Raw genomic sequence first — 19,984 nt, 5'->3', positions numbered from 1 at the left:
CAGACAAAATTAAAGATGCTGTAAAAGTCACTCAATGGCAAACAATAATTTGCAAAATAAATTGATTCTATTTTCTTCGTAGTTACAAGTTACCTCATTTCTTCACTCTCCTAAATATGTATCAGAAAGGCAATTTTCCTTAGAACTTGTCTGTGTTTATACTCACTGGTTTTAGCAGAAAATAGATAATTATAGACAAACTAGCTTGGGCAAGGCAAATCACTTTTGGGTGCTTCAATTTTTTAAAATCCGAAATAATGGAGTTGGACTAGATGATCTCTAGGATCCCTTCCAGCTCTTAACTGATAATCTTTTGATCCTGGTGGTTATTTTGAATATAAACTACTTATTTTATTAAATTCTGTTCTCATCTCTCTCCAAACCTGTTTGTATAGATTAGAGCCTTAAAATTCAAATACAGATATTAAAAAAGGAAGTCCATAGTAGACAATTCATTAAAAAGTTCATGAATTTATTAACTTGAAGTTGTAGAGTGGTACACTATTAACTGATTTCAATTTTGCCTTTATGATAGATTCAGCAAGCAGCATTCCTTTTAAATTTAAGGCAATGGGGTTAAAGTGACTTGCCCAAGGTCACACAGCTAGGCAATTATTAAGTGTCTGAGGCTGGATTTGAACTCAGGGCTGTCTCCAGGGCTGGTGCTCTAACTACTGCACTACCTAGCTGCCCCAGCAATCAGCACTCTTGATAAGATCACCAGAACATGACATGTTAGCTTAACAAGAAAACTTACTTACCTCATCTGCATTGGACTTCAAGGGGAGATTCAGCAATTTGGATGAAAGAAATCCTTTCAGGATCTAGCAGATAAAATCTCTGAGTTTTCTCATCTCACATTCAAAGAAAACCTTGGGAGATAATCTATCAGGAGGAAAGGTACATCGCCATGCATACTCCTGGTTATTAAATTTACAAGGTTTGTATATTTAGATGCACTGAAAAGGGAGGAATACTACTAAACAGTTAGTTCAAAGATTAGAGGTTGAAATAGAATTTAAATTGTTTTTTTTTTTATCTCTGAATAATTGTGCCTGTGTTTTATCTTTTATGGTCTAGCGACATACCTATAAGTGGCATTTGTATAGTATTTTAAAGTTTTTAAAGTGTTTTATACCTGTTTATACTCATTTGATTCTCACAACAACCTTGTGAGGTAGGTACTTTTTTATTTTTTATTTTTATTTTAGAGGAAGGAACTGAAATACATAAAGGCTAAATGAATTAATTAGTCACAGATGTCTGAGGGAGAATTTGAGATTTTCTGATTCCAAGTTCTACACTCAAACTCTACATTTTACTTCATTCAAGTCATACTCTACTCATAGAATAAAACTCTCAGTAACAAATGAAAACTGATCTTATTTCCTAATCTTTGTAATTTCTCATCAGGAAAAAAAATCTGATTTCGATAGTGGAAATTCACTAAGCAGAGGATGAAATTTATTTGGAGCATATTTCTTTTCTTTGTTAGAATGCTTTAAAAAGAATACAATCTTTTTTCACTTTGATTTCTTAGAATCCCCAAGTTTTCTGTGGCACTTATTGGTGAACTTTGACTCTTTCTTTTTTGTTTCAGGCCATTTTTCCAGCCATTTTCAAGACACATCATCTGAACTCGTTTCCTTTTTAACTCTCCTTTTCCTAAGGCTCTGGGGTATGATTGATGAGTTCTCTTCTTATTTTTCCTTTTCCTGGACCCGTTACACTGCTTCCTAGACACCTCTAAAATAAGCTGTTATGATCCTAGTGCCTGTGCTTCTCCATCTTTTCCTTCCCGCCCCCAATTTCTGGTTTTTTAAATGTGTTGTGAAAGAATGAACTTTCTTACCTATGTTAGTTAGTAAAATATAAATATTTACTTTCTTTTTTTAGGTTTTTGCAAGGCAAACGGGGTTAAGTGGCTTGCCCAAGGCCACACAGCTAGGTAATTATTAAGTGTCTGAGACCAGATTTGAACCCAGGTACTCCTGACTCCAGGGCTGGTGCTTTATCCACTATGCCACCTAGCCGCCCCAAATATTTACTTTTACATGAAATGTACTTTGGCACATAGCATATATTTAATGGCACATAGTACATATTTTATATATGCTTTTCTAGGCTTCATCTCTTCTGTGAAATTTTTTTCCCCTGATTCCCTCTCTTTTTATTGCTCTCTCCCTGCAGAAATTACTTTGTGGTTTCTTATTTAAATATATATTATAGCTCTCAGGAAACCTAAGCTCTTTTAAGGGCAGGAATATTTTCCTATACTTTTTTTTGTTGGAACTATAAAATTAACAGTATACAGAACATGAGGTAAAGAGATATGATCTACCAATGCAGATCCGTATCAACCACTAAGAGGTTAAGTGTAAGAAATGAGATTTAAACCCAGATCTAACTGATTCTCACACTGGTTTTCTACCCACTTCTCTTTATTGCTTCTTGCATAGCAGCCATTTGTGCAAAGAAATAGGATGAATTCATAACAACAGTCGTGTCACAGTCTCTCTAGATATGGGTATAACTGTCCCTGCTTTTGAATACCAGAGATTATTTGAATATTGCTGAAACAAATATTCTGTATTGACTTTTATTACCTTTCTGCATTTTACATCTATGTTAGCTCTGGCTGCTCAGCCTCTGCTTCCTCAGTTCCACAGGTCTATAGATCCAGGTTCAGAATATATCATAATCCTTGATTCTAACTTACTGTGAGTATCCTAGTGGTCTCTGACCAAACTAAATTGCCTCATTTTACCTTGAATTTATGAAACTAAGAGCTAGCATTATTCATAATCGGGATTAATAATCTAGAGATCTTTCCACTAACATTAGGGGTAAAGATTTCTGCATCACTATTACTATTGAGTATTATGCTAGAAATATTAGCTAAAGCAAAAAAAAAAGAAGAAATGGACAAAATAAACAAAACAAATTAAATTTTTGCTTTTTTACAGATCTGGTGATTAGCCCAGTGAGTAGACTAAATAAATAACTGAAACAATTAATGACTTTGGCAAAGTTGCGGAATATAAAATAAACTCATGTAAATCATTAGAATTTTTATATATTAGAAATAAAATCCAGCAGGAAGTCACAGAGAGAGAAATTCTATTTAAAATAACTTCAGAAAGCATTGAATACTTGGTAGTCTACTTTCTAAGACACAGACAAGAACCATGTTAATATACCTACGAAATATTCTTTATTTGTATAAAGATAGGACTAAATAATTGTAAGAAAATTAATTGCAATTTCATCTCCTGAAAGATAATCCAAAATGAATGAAAACTCTCAGGAATATTATAGTCAAATCATTATTAAGGAAGTTAGAAGAAGTATACAAAGGGAATAGCTGTAAATTGACTATGATGGAATGATATCTAACAAAAAAAAACTTGAGAGAAATAGGCATCCACTGAGAGAAAGGTAAAGGAAGAGGTTGAATGGAATAAATCATCTCACAGAAAAGAGGCATTAGACTTTTGGCCAAGATGGTGGAGAGAAGACAGGCACAGCTCTAAAGTCTCCTGATCTTTCCCCATCTGTCATATGAAACAAACCTCTTAACAGAAATCCGACCCACAAAACCCGGAAAGAAAAGCCAGGAGAAAGAACATCTACCTCAGCATTTGTCTTCCACAGCAGCCTTGGGCGAGTCCCGGCGGGTGAGTCTGGGCTCAAAGGGTGGATCAGCCCTGGATCAGCCAGATTAACTGCTGAATTGGAACCAGGGAGTCTGAGGGCCTGAGAGACAGACCTGCTGGATCAGAGGTGGTGCTAGACCATGGGGGCTTGAGTCAACTAGGGAGCAGAAGCATGCTGACCTTCTGGAGCTTGCCAACAGGGCTGGGGGGAGAGTTCCACTGCAGGAGAGCTGCAGACACACCATCCCTGGGCTCCTCTGGTCTGAGGAATTCTGAGTCCACGCCTCCATTGCTACTGAGGCCTCTTTCCAGAACAAACAATTATAAACTACTTTTGCCTCAGGCACAGGTGAATGAGCAGAAGAACCAGCCCAGCTGACAACAGAGAGAGGAATGACCTCACTCCAGGGTAAAGCCCACCAATGATTGAAGGCAAAAGGATTTGATAGCTTCAACCCCTCCCTTCAAGCCAAAGAAGGCCTTAATCAAGGTCACAGACACTCCAGAGAAAGCAACCTGCATCTCCTACTGGCCAATCAGAGAAATTACACTCAGTGACTAAAGCCTCTAGGGATCCCAACACCAAACCCCTGTGAACGGCCCCTCCCCAACTCAGGATCTTAGCAAAATGAAGAAGGGTCAACAGAAGGGTGGATCCATGGAAAAATTCTTGGAAGGAAAAGACCCTAACTCAGACCTAGAACCCCTGAGGAGAATATGATCTGGTCTCCAGCACAGAAAGACTTCCTTGAAGAAATAAGGAAGGAGGTTAAAAATCAACTGGAAAATTTGGAGAGACAATTAATACCTTGCAACAAGAAGAAAATCCTTAGAAAATACAATTAGACAAATACAAAATGACAATAATTCTCTCAGATCCTCAAATGGGCAAATGCAAAAAAGAAAATAATTCTCTCAAAACCTCAATTGGTCAAATGGAAAGCTCTTTCAAAAGTAGAATTAACCAATTGGAAAAGGAGCTGCAAAAGGTTAATGAAGAAAACTCCTCCCTAAAAAAAAAAAAGAATGGAGTCTGAAGAAACTAATGACTCCAAGAGACAGCAAAAGCCTGTTAAAAAAAATCAAAAAATAGAAAAAAATAGAAGAAAATGTAAAATACCTCATCAGCAAAACCAAAGACATTGAGAATAGGTTGAGGAGGGCAACCTGAAAATTATAGGACTTCCTGAAAACATTGAAGAGAAAAAAAAAAAGCCTGGACTTAATATTACAGGATCTAGTGATGGAAAATTGCCCTGATATCATGGAACCAGAGGGCAAAGTAGCTATTGGAAGAATACATGGATCCCCTCTAGAAAAAGATCCTAAAATGAAAACACCAAGGAATGTTGTGGCCAAATTCCAGAACTATCAGATAAAAGAGAAAATCCTGCAAGCAGCCAGAAAGAAACAATTAAAATATCAAGGAGCCATAGTGAGGATTATGCAGGTCCTGAATGCATCAACATTAAGGGATTGAAGGGCCTGGAACAAGATATTTTGAAGAGCAAGGGAGCTTGGAATGCAGCCAAGAATCCACTATTGCGCAAAGCTGAGCCTTCTCTTCCAGGGGAAAAGATGGACATTTAACTAAGTGGAAGAATTCCAAAAATTCCTGATGAAGGACAGCTAGGTGGTGCACTGGATAAAGCACTGGCCCTGGAGTCAGGAGTACCTGAATTCAAATCTGGACTCAGAAACTTAATAATTACCTAGCTGTGTGGCCTTGGGCAAGCCACTTAACCCCATTGCCTTGCAAAAACTAAAAAAAAAAAATTCCTGATGAAAAGACCAGAGCTAAATAGAAAATCTGGACATCAAACAGGACGTTCAAGAGACACATGAAAAGGTAAAAAAAACAAATGGGGGGGTGGTAAAAGTAAAAAAAACAACAACCTGCTATCCAATAAGTTGAAACTGGCTATATCCCAGCATGGGGGAAAAGATTCTCATAAATCTTGAGAATTGTAACTCTAACAAAGAGAATATACCTAGCCAGAAGTGATGGTCATTCATGACCTATCCATGAGACTGCTATTCAATGGGATGTAACTGGATATGACCTCACTTGGGAGAAAGGCTAATAACTCTCAAGAATTTTAACTCTATTAGATAGAATGTACTTAGATAGAAGTGACAGATACTCAATTTTCTATGATCAAGTAGATTTTAAAAACACTACCTCCTTAAAAAGGGGGACAGAAAGGAGACGGGAGGAAGGAGGGGATTGAATGGGGTAAATCTCATTACACTAAGAGGTACAAAATACCTATGGTAATAGAGGGGAAGAAGGAACAGAGGAGAAACCCCTGAATCTTCTTTTCATCGCACTTGGCTTAAAGTCAACTTACACATACTCAGTTAACTTAAAAAACATCTAACCATTCAAGTATTAAAAGGGGGAACTGGGAGGGGAGATGAAGAAAGGGGGGGCAAATGGGAACTAACAAAAGGAAGGGAAGGGAAAAGGGAAAAAGGGAAAGGGGAAAGAAAGGGGAGGGGGTAGATATAGGAGGGTAAACACACTGAAGGGGGTGGCATTCAGAAACAAAATACTGGGGACTAGAGATAAGGGGGGAATACAGAGGGAAGATAACATGGAGGACAATAAAGAATTAGTAATCATAACTTTGAATGTGAATAGGATGAATTCTCCCTTAAAACATAAGTGAATGTCAGAGTGGATTAAAAACCAGAATCCTACAATATGCTGCTTACAAGAAACTCATTTCAAGCAGAGAGATACATATAGAGTAAAAGTAAAAGGTTGGAGCAAAATATATATTTGCTTCAGCTGAAGTGAAAAAAGCAGGGATAGCAATCCTTATCTCAGACAAAGCAGCTTCAAAAATAGATAGCATTAAAAGAGATAAGGAAGGAAACTTTATCCTCCTAAAAGGTACCATAAACAATAAAGTTATTTCAATATTGTATATGTACCAAATGGGATAGCATCCAAATTCTTAGAGGAGAAGCTGAAAAAACTACAGGAAGACATAGACAGCAAAACTCTACTAGTGGGAGACCTCAACTTCTTACTCTCAGATCTATATAAATTGAGTCATAAAATAAACAAGAAAGAAGTTAAGGAGGTAAATAGATTGTTGGAAAAACTAGATATGGTAAAATTATGGAGGAAACTGAATGGGGATAGAAAGGAATATACCTTTTTCTTTTTAGAGCTCTGTCATGGCCTGAGCCCAATTTCTGGTTTTTTTTTTTTTTGGAGTCTTTAGATGCAGGATCTTGTGCTTCCTCATCTTCAGATTGCATGTTTTGATCCTTCTTGGGATCACAGTTAAAGTATTTCTCTATGGTGTTCCTCTTTTTTCTCTGCTTAGTCATTTCCCCAACCTGTGCCTGGTTTTGGGATGCTTCCTGAGCTTTTGGGACACCCCCACAAGGATCTCAGTGTGTGAGGCTCTGTCCTCCTGGTCTGTGAATGACCACAAGTACACCTCTCTGCCACAAGGCTGAGGTGGGGGGGCCCTGCTTTTCATTGGGGGCCCTAGACCTCAGCCTTGTGGTTAGAGCCCCAGAGTCTTGCTCCAGGGACAGAGGACAGAGCTAGGCAGTCTCTCTTCACTCCCCTCCCTCGGCTCAGCTCATACCCTGGGGACTCCTGCTTGCCAGCTCTGCCTGCTTCTGCTTCCTGCATCTAGGCTGCCCTGGCCACACTCGTTGTGTGCCCTGAGGGCTGGGCTTCATGTGCTCACTCTGGCAGAGGTCCCCTGCACCCCGCTGTTCCCCCCAAATTGTGCCTGGTGCTCCCTGAGGTGTAGGTCAGGAAACTGCCCTTGCTGCTGTGAGCCGTGGCTCCCAGCACCCTGGGGCTGCCCCTGGGAGGCTGAAGTTCCTTTGCTCTGGTGGGCAACCCCTCTGGTGGGCCACCCCTCTGACCCCATGGAGCCCAGCCTTTCCACTCTTTTCCAGGTTACCTTGTGTTGGAGGATTGCCTCACTGGATCCCTCTGTGGGTTCTGTCTCTTGAAAATGTAGTTAGAGTCCTTAGTTTATATATTTTGCTCCAGAGCAACTAAGAGAGAGTCCTCTCCTGTCACCATCTTGGCTCTGCCCTCCAATATACCTTTTTCTCTGCAGTACATGGCACTTATACAAAAACTGACCATATACTAGGACATAAAAACCTAATGATCAATTGCAGAAAAGCAGAAATGGTGAACAGATCTTTCTCAGATCACAATGCAATAAAAGTCATATGCAATACTGGGCCAAGGAGATTGGCCCAGAACCAATTGGAAACTGAATAACCTCATTTTAAAGAATGAGTGGACCAAAAAACAAATTATAGAAAGAATTAACCATTTTATCGTAGATAATGATAATAATGAAACAACATACCAAAACCTATGGGATTCATTCAAAACAGCTATCAAGGGATATATTATATCTTAAAATGCTTACATGAATAAATTAGAGAAAGGAAATCAATGAACTAAACATGGAACTAAAAAAATTAGAGAAAGAACAAATTAAAAATACCCAATTAAATACCCAATTAGAAATTCTAAAAATTAAATGAGAAATTAATAAAATCAAAAACAAAAAACCTATTGAATTAATAAGTAAAACCAAAAGTTGGTTTTATGAAAAAAATAATAAAATTGATAAACCTATGTTGAATTTGATTTAAAAAATTGCTAGTATCATAAATGGAAAAGGTGAACTCACCACCAATGAGGAGGAAATTAAAGTAATAAATCAAAATTATTTTGCCCAACTCTATGCCAATAAATTTGACAATCTAAGTGAAATGGATAAATATTTACAAAAATATGGGTTGCCCAGGTTAAATGAAGAAGAGATTAAATACCTAAACAACCCTATCTCACAAAAAGAAATTCAACAACCCATCATTGAACTCCCTAAGAAAAATTTTCTAGGGCCTGATGGATTCACAAGTGAATTCTACCAAACATTTAAGGAACAATTGGTCCCAATCCTATATAAACTCTTTGGAAAAATAGGGAAAGATGGAACTCTGCCTAACTCTTTCTATGAAACCAATATCGTGCTGATACCTAAACCAGGAAGAGTTAAAACAGAGAAAGAAAATTATAGACCTATCTCCCTAATGAATATAGAAGCAAAAATCTGAAGTAAAATCTTAGCAAAACGATTACAACAAGTTATCACTGGGCTAATACATTATATTATATTATGATCAAGTAGGATTTATCCTGGGAATGCAGAGTTGGTTCAATATTAGGAAAACTGTTAGTATACTCAATTATATCAACAACAAAGCTATCAGAAATTGTATGATCATATCAAGAGATGCTGAAAAAGCTTTTGACAAAAATACACCACCTATTCCTACTAAAAATAATCAAGAGTGTAGGAATAAATGGACTGTTCCTTAGAATAATTAGCAGTATCTATCTGAAACCATCAACAAGCAATATATTCAATGGGGAGAGGCTAGAGGCATTCCCAATAAGATCAGGGGTGAAACAAGGGTGCCCATTATCACCACTACTATTCAATATCATATTAGAAATGTTAGCTTCAGCAATTAGAGGAAAAAAAAGAAATTGAAGGAATTAGAAATTGGAAGGAAGAGACAAAACTCTCTTTGCTGATGATGTGAATCCCAAGAAATCATCCAAAAAACTACTGGAAACAGTTAGCAATTTTAACAAAGTTGCAGGTTATAAAATAAGCCCTCATAAATCCTCAACTTTTCTATATATGTCTAGCAAGATACAGCAGGAAGAGCTAGAAAGAGAAATCCCATTCAAAGTAACCTCAGACAATATAAAATACCTGGGAGTCTACTTGCCAAGACAGACTCAGAAACTTTTTGAAAACAATTATAAAACACTTTTCACACAAATTAAATCAAATTTAAATAACTGGGGAAATACCAAATGTTCATGGATAGGTAGAGCTAATATAATAAAATGACAATTCTACCAAAACTAAACTACCTGTTTAGTGCCTACCAATCAAAATTCAAAAAAAATTTACTTTAATGAGTTAGAAAAAGTTGTAAGCAAATTCATATGGAGAAATAAAAAGTCAAGAATTTCCAGGAATTTAATGAAAAAAGTGCAAAAAAGGGGGCTTAGCCCTACCTGATCTAAAATTATATTATAAAGCATCAGTTATCAAAACTGTTTGGTATTGGCTGAGAAATAGAGTAGTGGAATAGATTAGGAGCAAGAGCAGGAAATTATTATAGTAATCTGCTGTTTGATAAACCCAACAAGTCCAGCGATTGGGATAAAAACTCACTCTTTGATAAAAACTGCTGAGAAAATTGGAAGTTAGTATGGAAGAAACTTAGACTAGACCAACACCTCACACCCTTTACCAAGAAAAGATCCAAATGGTTACAGGATTTAGATCTAAAAAACAATACTATAAGCAAATTAGAAAATCAAGGACTAGTTTACCTATCCAATCTATGGAAAGGGGAGCAGTTTATAACTAAGGAAGAGATGGAGAACATTACCAAAAACAAACTAGATGATTTCAATTACATTAAATTAAAAAGCTTTTGCACAGATCAAACCACTGTAACCAAGCTCAAAAGAAATGTAGTTAATTCAGAGACAATCTTTACAACTAATGATTCTGACAAAGGACTCATTTCTAAAATATACAGAGAACTCAGTCATATTTTTAAAAAAAAGCCATTCCCCAATTGACAAATGGTCAAAGGATATGCAAAGGCAATTTACAGATGAGGAGATCAAAGCTATCCATAGCCATATGAAAAGTTGCTCTAAATCATTAATTATTAGAGAAATGCAAATTAAAGCTTCTCTGAGGTACCACCTCACATCTCTTACACTGGCCAACATGACCAAAAAGGATAATGATCATTGTTGGAAGGATTGTGCCAAATCTGGGATACTATTGGAGGCTGTGAACTCATCCAACCTTTCTGGAGAGGAATTTTGAACTATGCCTTAAGGGGCATCAAAAATGAGCATACCCTTTGATCCAGCAAAACCACTACTGGGTCTACACCCTGAAGAGATAATGAAAAAGGGTAAAAACATCACTTGTACAAAAATATTCATAGCAGCCCTTCAATTGGGGAATGGCTTAGCAAATTGTGGTATATGTATGTCATGGAACACTACTGTTCTATTAGAAACCAGGAGGGATGGGAATTCAGGGAAGTCTGGAGGGATTTGCATGAACTGATGCTGAGTGAGATGAGCAGAACTAGAAAAACACTAACAGCAACATGGGGGTTATGTGCAACCTTGATGGATTTGCTCGTTCCATCAGTGCAACAACCAGGGACAATTTTGGGCTGTCTGCAATGGAGAAAACCATCTGTATCCAGATAAAGAGCTGTGGAGTTTGAACATATTTCAAGGACTATTCCCTTTAATTTAGGGAAAAAAAACCCAGATATCTTATTGTCTGATCTTGTTATCTCTTATACTTTTTGTTTCTTCCCTAAGGATGTGATTTCTCTGTCATCACACCCAATTTGGATCAATGTACAACATGGAAATAAAATAAAGCCTAACATATTGCTTTCTGGAGGGGGGGGAGTGGGGGAGGGAAGTAAGATTGGGAGAAAAAATTGCAAAACTCAAATAATATCTTTAATGAAAAGTGAAAAAAGAAGCATTAAAGAGCTTTTTCGGGAAAGGGGAAGATGGGGAGCCTAGTGCACAATGTTTGAACCTTACTCTTATTGGAATTGACTCAGAGAGGGAATAAGTAACATAAACAGTTGAGTGTAGAAATCTATCTTACCCTATAGGGAAGTAGGAAGAGAAGGGAAACAAAGAAGGGATGGTTAATAGAAGGAAGGGCAGTTTGGGAGAGGCAGGAGCTTATTTTGAGGAGAGATAGAGTGAAAGATAAAAGAGAGAGGGGAAAGCAGGGATGGGGGATAAGATGGAGGGAAATACACGGTAATCATAACTGGGAAAATTTTTGCAGCAAGTTTCTCTGATAAAGTCCTCATTTCTAAAATATGTAGTGAAATGAATCAAATTTATAAGAATACAAGTCATTTCTCAATTGATAAATGATCAAAGATTATAAATAGGTAGTTTTCAGACAAAGAAGTCAAAGTTATCTATAGTAATATAAAATTATCCTAAATCACTATTGAGTAGAGAAATGCAAATTATAATAACTCGTAAAGTGCCAATTCATACCCATCTGATTGGCTATTATGACAGAAAGGGAAAATGGCAAATGTTGGAGGAACTCTGGAAAAATGAGACACTGAAGTGTTGGTATCTATTTTGAAACTAATTCCACCACTCTGGAGGGCAATTTGAAACTCTGCTGAAAGGATATAAAACTGCACACCCTTTAACTCAGCAATACACCTACTTGGTCTATGTCCCAAAGAGAACAAAAGAAAGAAACCAAAAGTCATATGTGTATATGTGTGTGTGTGTGTGTGTGTGTGTGTGTATTTGTATAATATTTACAGTATATCTTTTTTGTGGAGACAAAGAATTGGAAAATGAGGGCATGAATAACAATTGGGGAATGACTGAAAAATTTGTAGTATATGGTTGTGAAGGAAAACTATTATGCTCTAAGAAATGACAAGCAGGATGCTTTCAGAAAACCTGAGAAAACTTACTATGAACTGATGCAAAGTGAAATGAGCAGAATCAGAAGAATATCTATAGCAGCAATAATATGATAATCATCTGTGAATGACTTAGCTATTCTCAGCAAAAAGTGACACAAGAAAAATTCAAATGATTTATGTTGAAAAATGTTATCTCCTTCCAAACTTTCTTTTACTTTATTTTTCTTGAATTTATTTGAGTTTGTATTTTCTTTCATATTGTAACTAATTTGAAACTGTTTTGAATGACTCCACACTATTTATTGTACTATCTATCTATCTATTGCCTTCTCAGTGAGGGAGGAGGAAAGGGAAACAGATGTTGATCAATTAGAACAGAATGGTACACTATATACAAAAGCAAATGAACTTAGTAGCTTGGTGCTTGAGCATCCTAGAGATTACAGCTATTAGGTTAAAAACTTATTATTCAATAAAAATTGGGAAAGGAGTCTGTCAGGAACTAAAGATAGATCATTTCACTGCTGCAAATGAGTAAAACTTAAACATTCAAGGGTGACATAATAAACAAATTAGAGGGAGGAAATTCTCTGTCAGATTATTTTTTGATAGGTGAAGAGTTTGACAACAAAATAAATTTTTTATTATATAAATTTTAAAGTTTGTGCAGAAGCAAAACTAATTCACTTAAAGCTAGAAGAGAAACAGGTAAATGGGGGGAACCCTTTGCAGTATGTTTCTCTGATAAAGCTCCCCCCCTTTTGCTCTCTCTCTCTTTCTCTCTTTCCCTCCTTTCTCCTCTCTCCTCTCTCTCTCCCTATCTCTGTATCCATCTATTTAATCCATAAGCACATGTATATGTTGCTATTTATTTACAGGAATAAGTGATATTGCCTAATTGAGAAATCGTCAAAGGATACAAACAAGCAGCTTTAAGAAGAAATGAATATCTTTTGATGCAATGATAATAGTACTAGTGCTATACCCCATAGAGAAAAAGGGTCCTTAGATACAAAAGTATTTATATCAGCTTTTTTTGTGTGTGGTGGCAAAGAATTGGAAACTGAGGACTTGCCTATTAGCTAGGGAATGAGTGCACAAGTTAGAGTGTATTTATATGATGGAATATTATTGCGCCATATGAAATACCTTAACAAATGAAGATGGGTATGGTTTCAAAGAAACCTGGAAAGATGTTTAGGAATTTATGTAGAGTGAAATGACAATTTGGAAGGAGAACAATTTATATAACATTAACACTGTTGTAAAGGCAAACAACTTTGAAATACTTAGGGACTTTCATCAAAGCAATGACCAATAATGATTCAGGAGGATTCGGTCAAAGCATGCTGCCCACAAAGAGATCATGGAATCAGAGGACAGATTAAGACATGTCTTTTTTTTTTTTAAATATAACTATGCAGGCTTTTGTTTTACTTTTCTATATCTGTACTGGGGTTTTTGTTTTTCTTTCTCATTTTGGGCAGGAGAAAGATGAGAAGTACAGATGGCAAAGATTTGTTGATTTAAAAAAAAGAAACCATGAATCTAGAAGTAGGTATTTTTTAACTACATGACCAACTTGTGAGAGAACAATCTCTCTCTTCCAGTGAGAGATTAGTGTTCACGCTCACTTTTGTGTGTGAATTATAATCAACATAGGGGATATAGATCCAATAATATAGATCCAAAAAGGAAGACGTCTATATTGGAAAAGGCCCTTTTCTGAGAAACTCTCAAACTTTATTTGTATCTCCAAGATATTTTGAAAATAATAAGCATTTTGTCTTATATTTGCATAGTGATTTATAGTTTCCAAAGTGCTTTCATGATCATTATCTTGTTTGATTTTTATAACTACCCTACTAGGGAGGTAGGGCAAGCATTATTTATTTATTTATTTATTTTTAGTTTTTTTGCAAGGCAAATGGGGTTAAGTGGCTTGCCCAAGGCCACACAGCTAGGTAATTATTAAGTGTCTGAGGCTGGATTTGAACTCAGGTACTCTTGACTCTAGGGCCGGTGCTCTATCCTCTGCACCACCTAGCCGCCCCACAAGTATTATTTATTACTGCCATTTAGGAGAAGGAAAAAAGTTGTGAAAAAGCAAATTTAGGTTTGAGTTAGGAAAAAATTCTGTGGTTTGCATGGGAAGCAGTCAGTTCTCCCTTACTAGAGGGTATATACAAAATGAAAACCAATTTATCTAAAATTAAAAGGGAAATATTAAAAGGGAAACAAAAATAATCTTTCCAACAAGTTTCTCTGCTCTTACTCTTCTAAGGGTTGAATTAGAAGCTTCTGGTAGCCTTTTGATTATGAGATTATGTGACTTGCCCAAAATCCATGAGGAAGTAAAAAGAATGTTGGCTCTGGAGTCAGAGGGCATGGGTTTGAATCCTGGCTCAATTACTCCCTGCATTCTGGAGGAAGTTACTTAGCTCCTCTGGGTTTTAGTAAATTGTGTATGTATTACCTTAACATCCATTTTGCCTTTAAGACTGTTACTAGCCAGTAGTTGAGCTGGGACCAGAATTCAGTCTCTTGACTCATAGTCTGTTACTCTTATTACTTCTTCCTTTAATATTTTAAGGATCTCTAATTTTATCAGTGTGAGAGCTCCCTTAAAGGAAGCATGTCAAATCTCCTCTATAACTCAAAGAAATTTATCATTTGGAACCAGGCTTCTGATGGTATGTTTCTCTGATATTTATCTTGGCTGGTCCTCAGACAGTAATATATATATATATATATATATGTATATATACATACATATATATATATAGTATGTATGTATGTATCATTTGAACCCAGATTTGTACTTGAGATCTTTTCAGATTGATATACCAGAAAAAAAATCTTATGACTAATTTTTAATATATAAAATTATCTACAAAACTTCCTAAAAATTATTCTAAAATTTAAGTTTATTTAAAATTTAACTAAAATCTTTTTAAAACTTAGTTTATCCTGTGGTATATTTATGTCATAGAACACTAATTGTTCTATTATTTCTATTGTTCTATCAGGAGGGATGGGAATTCAGGGAAGCCTGGAAGGATTTGCATGAACTGATGCTGAGCGAGATGAGGAGAACCAGAAAAACATTGTACACCCTAACAGCAACATGGGGTTGATGATCAATCAACCTTAAAGAACTTGCTCATTCCATCAGTGCAACAATCAGGCACAATTCTGGGATATCTGTGATGGAGAATTGTGGAGAAAGAATTGTGGAATTTGAATAAAGACCAAAGACCTTTAATTTTAAAAAAACAATTATTTCTTATTATATAATTTGTCTATCTCTTATACTGTTTTCCCCTTAAGGATATGAATTCTCTCTCATTACATTCAACTTAGATCAATGTATACTATGGAAACAATGTAACATACTGCCTTCTGTGGGGGTGGGATGGGGGGAGGGAAGCAAGATTAAGGGAAAAAATTGTAAAACTTAAAATAAATAAAATCTTTCTTAAAAAATAAAAAATTAAAATTAGTTTATCTAAAATATATATCATAGAATATAATATAATATCCTAGAGGATAAGGGTCACTCTGAGCTTCAGGTCTGTTTAACTTTCAGCAGACAGTATGCAAATTAATTAGCTCATTGGGGAAGAGACAGAAACATCATTCTTGGCACATAGTAAGAAATAATGTAAGCATGGATCCTTGAAATATTGATGTGAGTAAAGGGAGAAAATACAGAAGGCTAATCATGGCTTTATCCAAGAATCTGCAAAGAGCTTGCAAAAGAAGTAGAGAAGTCTTTAGGCCTGAAAGTCAAGTCCTTTCAGGTGTCAGTGGAATTAATGAGGAAATACAGGGCTGGGGATAGCTGGAGAAAAGGGAAGTGATATTCCTGGCATCATGAAATAAGTGTGTGGACATGCTTTTGGAAATGTATACAAAATTATGGTATCATTGCTGTTTTTATGTCCCAACCTCCTCTTGAAATTCATTTCCTGTTCCCACTCACTCATCTGTCCCCTATTGGACCTCCTGTAATCTTCATTTTTTCACCATATTTGTTTTGGGTAGCTAGGTGGTACAATGGATAGAGCACCAGCTTTGGAGTCAGGAGGATTCATGTTCAAGTCTGGCCTCAGACACTTGACACTTATTAGCAATGTGACCTTGGTAAGTCATTTTACCCTGATTGCTCCAAATCCAGAACCATCTCTAGTCATCCTGATTCATATCTGGCTACTCAACCCAGATGACTCTGGAGGAGTAAGTGAGGCTGGGGACTTAGTACAGCACTACTTCACTTGAATTCAATTCACTTGCATGTTATGGTATCACCTCCCCAATGTCATGGTCTTCTTTGAGAATGAAAGACAAACATCTGTCTAACCTCCTATGATCCTCATTTTCTGCACCATATTTAGGTTATACCTATCTTACTTTCTCCAGTTATTTTATGTTTTATTTTTTTCCCCTTCCCATAATGGTGTACTCATAAATGTGTGTGCCATTTGTTCAACTTGAATTACAGGAACTAAGTCCAAGTAAAACAATTGCAAACCAATCAAAACACACAAACTCATTAGGAAAGAAGGATTGTCTAAAACCATCAGCTAATACAACTTCAGTTCAGGTTTAACTCAACTTGCCTCACATTTATAAATGTACCAAAGGAATGAATTACCTAAAAAATAAGTTACCTAATATTGTCTGGTCTTGTCACCTGATCCTTCTCTGTATATAACTGAAACCGTTCCAACTTTTAGGGCAGCTAGGTGGTATAGTAAATAAGAGTGCTGGGCCTGAAATCATGAAGATTTATCTATCTAAGTTCAAATCTAGCCTCAAATACTTACTAGTTGTGTGACCCTGGGCAAGTCATTTTACCCTATTTACCTCAGTATCTCAACTGTAAAATGACCTAGAAGGAAAAGACAAATCACTCCAATATCTTTATCAAGAAAACTCTCAAGAGCTGGATACAATTAAAATGACACACAGCAACAGCAGGAGCATTGACCAAAGCAATTCATCTTTCAATGCCAAGCTTCATGAAGCCTCCTGCGACTACCCCATCTCAATGATCTCTCCCTTCTCAGCTCTCCCTCAGCATTTACTGTCTGTCACTAACAGAAATTTTTTCCCTTTTCATTTTTTTTAGGATTTTTTTTTGCAAGGCAGTAGGGTTAAGTAGCTTGCCCAAGGCCACACAGCTAGGAAATTATTAAGTGTCTGAGGTCAGATTTGAACTCAGGTACTCCTGACTCCAGGGCCGGTGCTCTATCCACTGAGCCACCTAGCTGTACCTTCCTTTTTCATGTGCTGAAGTTTCACCTGTACCAACTTTAAGGCTACCTCCTTGTACTTTTGTTTTGCACTCTAATATACTTGTTGTGTTTAGTTTATAGCTACCTGAGTTTACATCTTAGCTCCCTCCTAGAGTAAACTTGCTAAGGACAGGCACCATTTCTTAGCTAAGTTTGGTATTTCCTTCATGACCTAGGTAGGTACCTATAGTTCATAGAACAAATTGTTCTTTAGCTTTCAGTGTACATTTATTTCTTTTCTTCTCAGCTTATTTAAAATTCCCTAAGTATGGATCTATTCAGTATTACAAGCACAGTGCTAGATTCACAAAAGGTCTTCAGTAATAGCTATGGAACAATTGCTCCATAATTACAATGACATTATATTTTGTACACTGTTTTGAAGTCAGGCAAACCTGGCTTCAAATCTACACCCTGCTCTTTTCTCTTTTCCCCTCCACTCCTTACATAAATACTGTTTGTATGACACTGAGAAAACCATTTAACCTCCCTGCCCAAGGCTCTCTTTTAGAATATAAGTTGTAAGGGTTAGCTAGGTGGTACAGTGGATGGAGCACCAACCATGGAGTCAGGAGGGCTGTGCCACCTAACAATTCTATAGTAAAGCATATTTTTAAAATGACCTGTGGCATGGGCTATCCAAAAAGTTTTCCTGAAATATTCAATAATAAAATCTGTTTGGGCAACTAGGTGGCACAGTGGATAGAGCACCGGTCCTGGAGTCAGGAGTACCTGAGCTCAAATCTGGCCTCAGATACTTAATAATTACCTAGCTGTGTGGCCTTGGGCAAGCCACTTAACCCCATTGCCTTGCAACCCCCCCCCAAAAAAAAAACAACCTAAAATTAAAAAATAAAATGAAATCTGTCAAAGAAGCAGTAATTAAGCAGAATTTTTTTCCCCCTTCCCAAATAAAATTCCATTTTCTTTTCAGTTGTTTGTTGAGACTTTATATATGGAAACATAGTTTCATCCAACTCCTGGAACTTTTATCAAGGATGAACCACACTAATGGGAAGGGTCTGTCTGGTACAGACCTCTCTGAGAAACTGTCACTCTTTCTAAAAGGGTTAAAGTACACCCAAATCATGATCCATTGTTCTGCTAGATGCAATTACAACAGTTACAAAACTTCTGACATCTCCTTTCCATTAGTAAAGCTCAATCAAATGCAGAATGACCCAGATCCCATGTAGTTACCTGTAGTACCACTAGTGAAACACACGATTGAAAGGTCTTCTGGCCGAGGAGGCTAAGAGAAGACAAGAAAAGAAAGAGGAAATTACTGGAATGTCCATTTATACCTACTCCATTTTTTATGAGAGAATGCAATACCAATTTCCTGCTTCTTAGCATTCTCTCTCAATCTATGAGGAGAAATATTCTGACCCTGGAGAATCTAGGACCCTGATTCTTCCCCGTTTTTTGTTTTGGTGCTCACTGTTGATTCCTCATTCCTTCTTATTCTCTTCCCTCATATGCCTGTTCATGGTGACAGTTTCTTTGGCCCCCAAATTTAACCTCCTTTATGCACCTAGAAAAAAGGCTGTTTTCAAGGTACAGTGATAGTCACATTTTGAATCAGAGGACCTGGATTCATTTCCTACCTTCTTTTCTATCTGTGTGACCTTGAACAAGTCACTTCAACTCTTTGGGGCTCAGTTTCTTTATCTGTAAAATGAGGGAATTTGAATAGATGGTCATTCCAGGTCTAAATCTATGATTCTGGGATCTGGATATAGATTCTACCTCTGATGTTTATTATCTGTTTAACCTTGGGCAAGTACCTTAACCAGTTGCCTTAATGTAAAAATAAGGGAACTGGATTAAATAATGTCTAACCCAGAAAACTGGAAAGTTTGTGATGGAAAAACAAGTTATGGTCTGGAATGTTATTTTTGTCCCTCTAGTTCTCTGAAGCCAACTCATCCTTCCAGATCCAGGTCAAGTTCTATCATCTCCTTGAAGTCTTCCTTTGATCACTCTCAGGGTCCAATTTTTCCTCTCTCTTTTAAAAATCTCCTAGAAAATTTCCTGTTTGTACTCCTTATCAAGCTTGAATCACCTATTACTTGATGTGACTAAGAATTTTTCAGGGGTGTGTATAGAATCTCCTGATCCAGGTTTGTCTTAAAGGCACTGACTTTTTCATCTATCACTACATCTGATATACAATAAATACTCAATACATTTGCTGATAATTAACTTACCACTGGAGGATGATGATTCTCTCGTCCACAATCCTGATGAAAGGAAATGTGATTTTAGTCCTTAAATTCATTTACATCATCATGGAATTGAAATTTACTCACATTACATTCATTTACTTTATTCTAGCACCCCACATTATTAAAACCTTTCTGTATTAATTAGAAAGATAGTATTTGGAACATTTGGATACTAATAGCCTTGAAGAGGTGAACTCATAAAAAGGTTAGAAATGCTGCCTATACTAACTGGTGTCAAATAAATAGGAATGGA

The 19,984-nt window shown here is 36.6% G+C and overlaps 1 protein-coding gene across 4 annotated transcripts in view; it reads right to left on the bottom strand.

Annotated features, from left to right (window-relative positions):
- The window catches only part of ACSL6 (acyl-CoA synthetase long chain family member 6), a 153,352-nt gene that overhangs the window by 34,542 nt on the left and 98,826 nt on the right, over positions 1-19,984 (bottom strand). For all 4 annotated transcript variants that reach the window (XM_074213292.1, XM_074213289.1, XM_074213290.1 and 1 more), the window contains exons 8-9: positions 19,714-19,746; positions 18,704-18,755 (exon numbers count right to left, since the gene is read on the bottom strand). In XM_074213292.1, coding sequence (XP_074069393.1) covers positions 18,704-18,755; positions 19,714-19,746 — 85 coding nt within the window. The remainder of the gene's footprint in view (positions 1-18,703; positions 18,756-19,713; positions 19,747-19,984) is intronic.

This window comes from Macrotis lagotis, chromosome 1 (assembly GCF_037893015.1).
Source record: "Macrotis lagotis isolate mMagLag1 chromosome 1, bilby.v1.9.chrom.fasta, whole genome shotgun sequence".
In the NCBI taxonomy this organism is placed as follows: Eukaryota; Metazoa; Chordata; class Mammalia; order Peramelemorphia; family Peramelidae; genus Macrotis; species Macrotis lagotis.
This window is presented reverse-complemented; position numbering and strand designations above follow the sequence as displayed.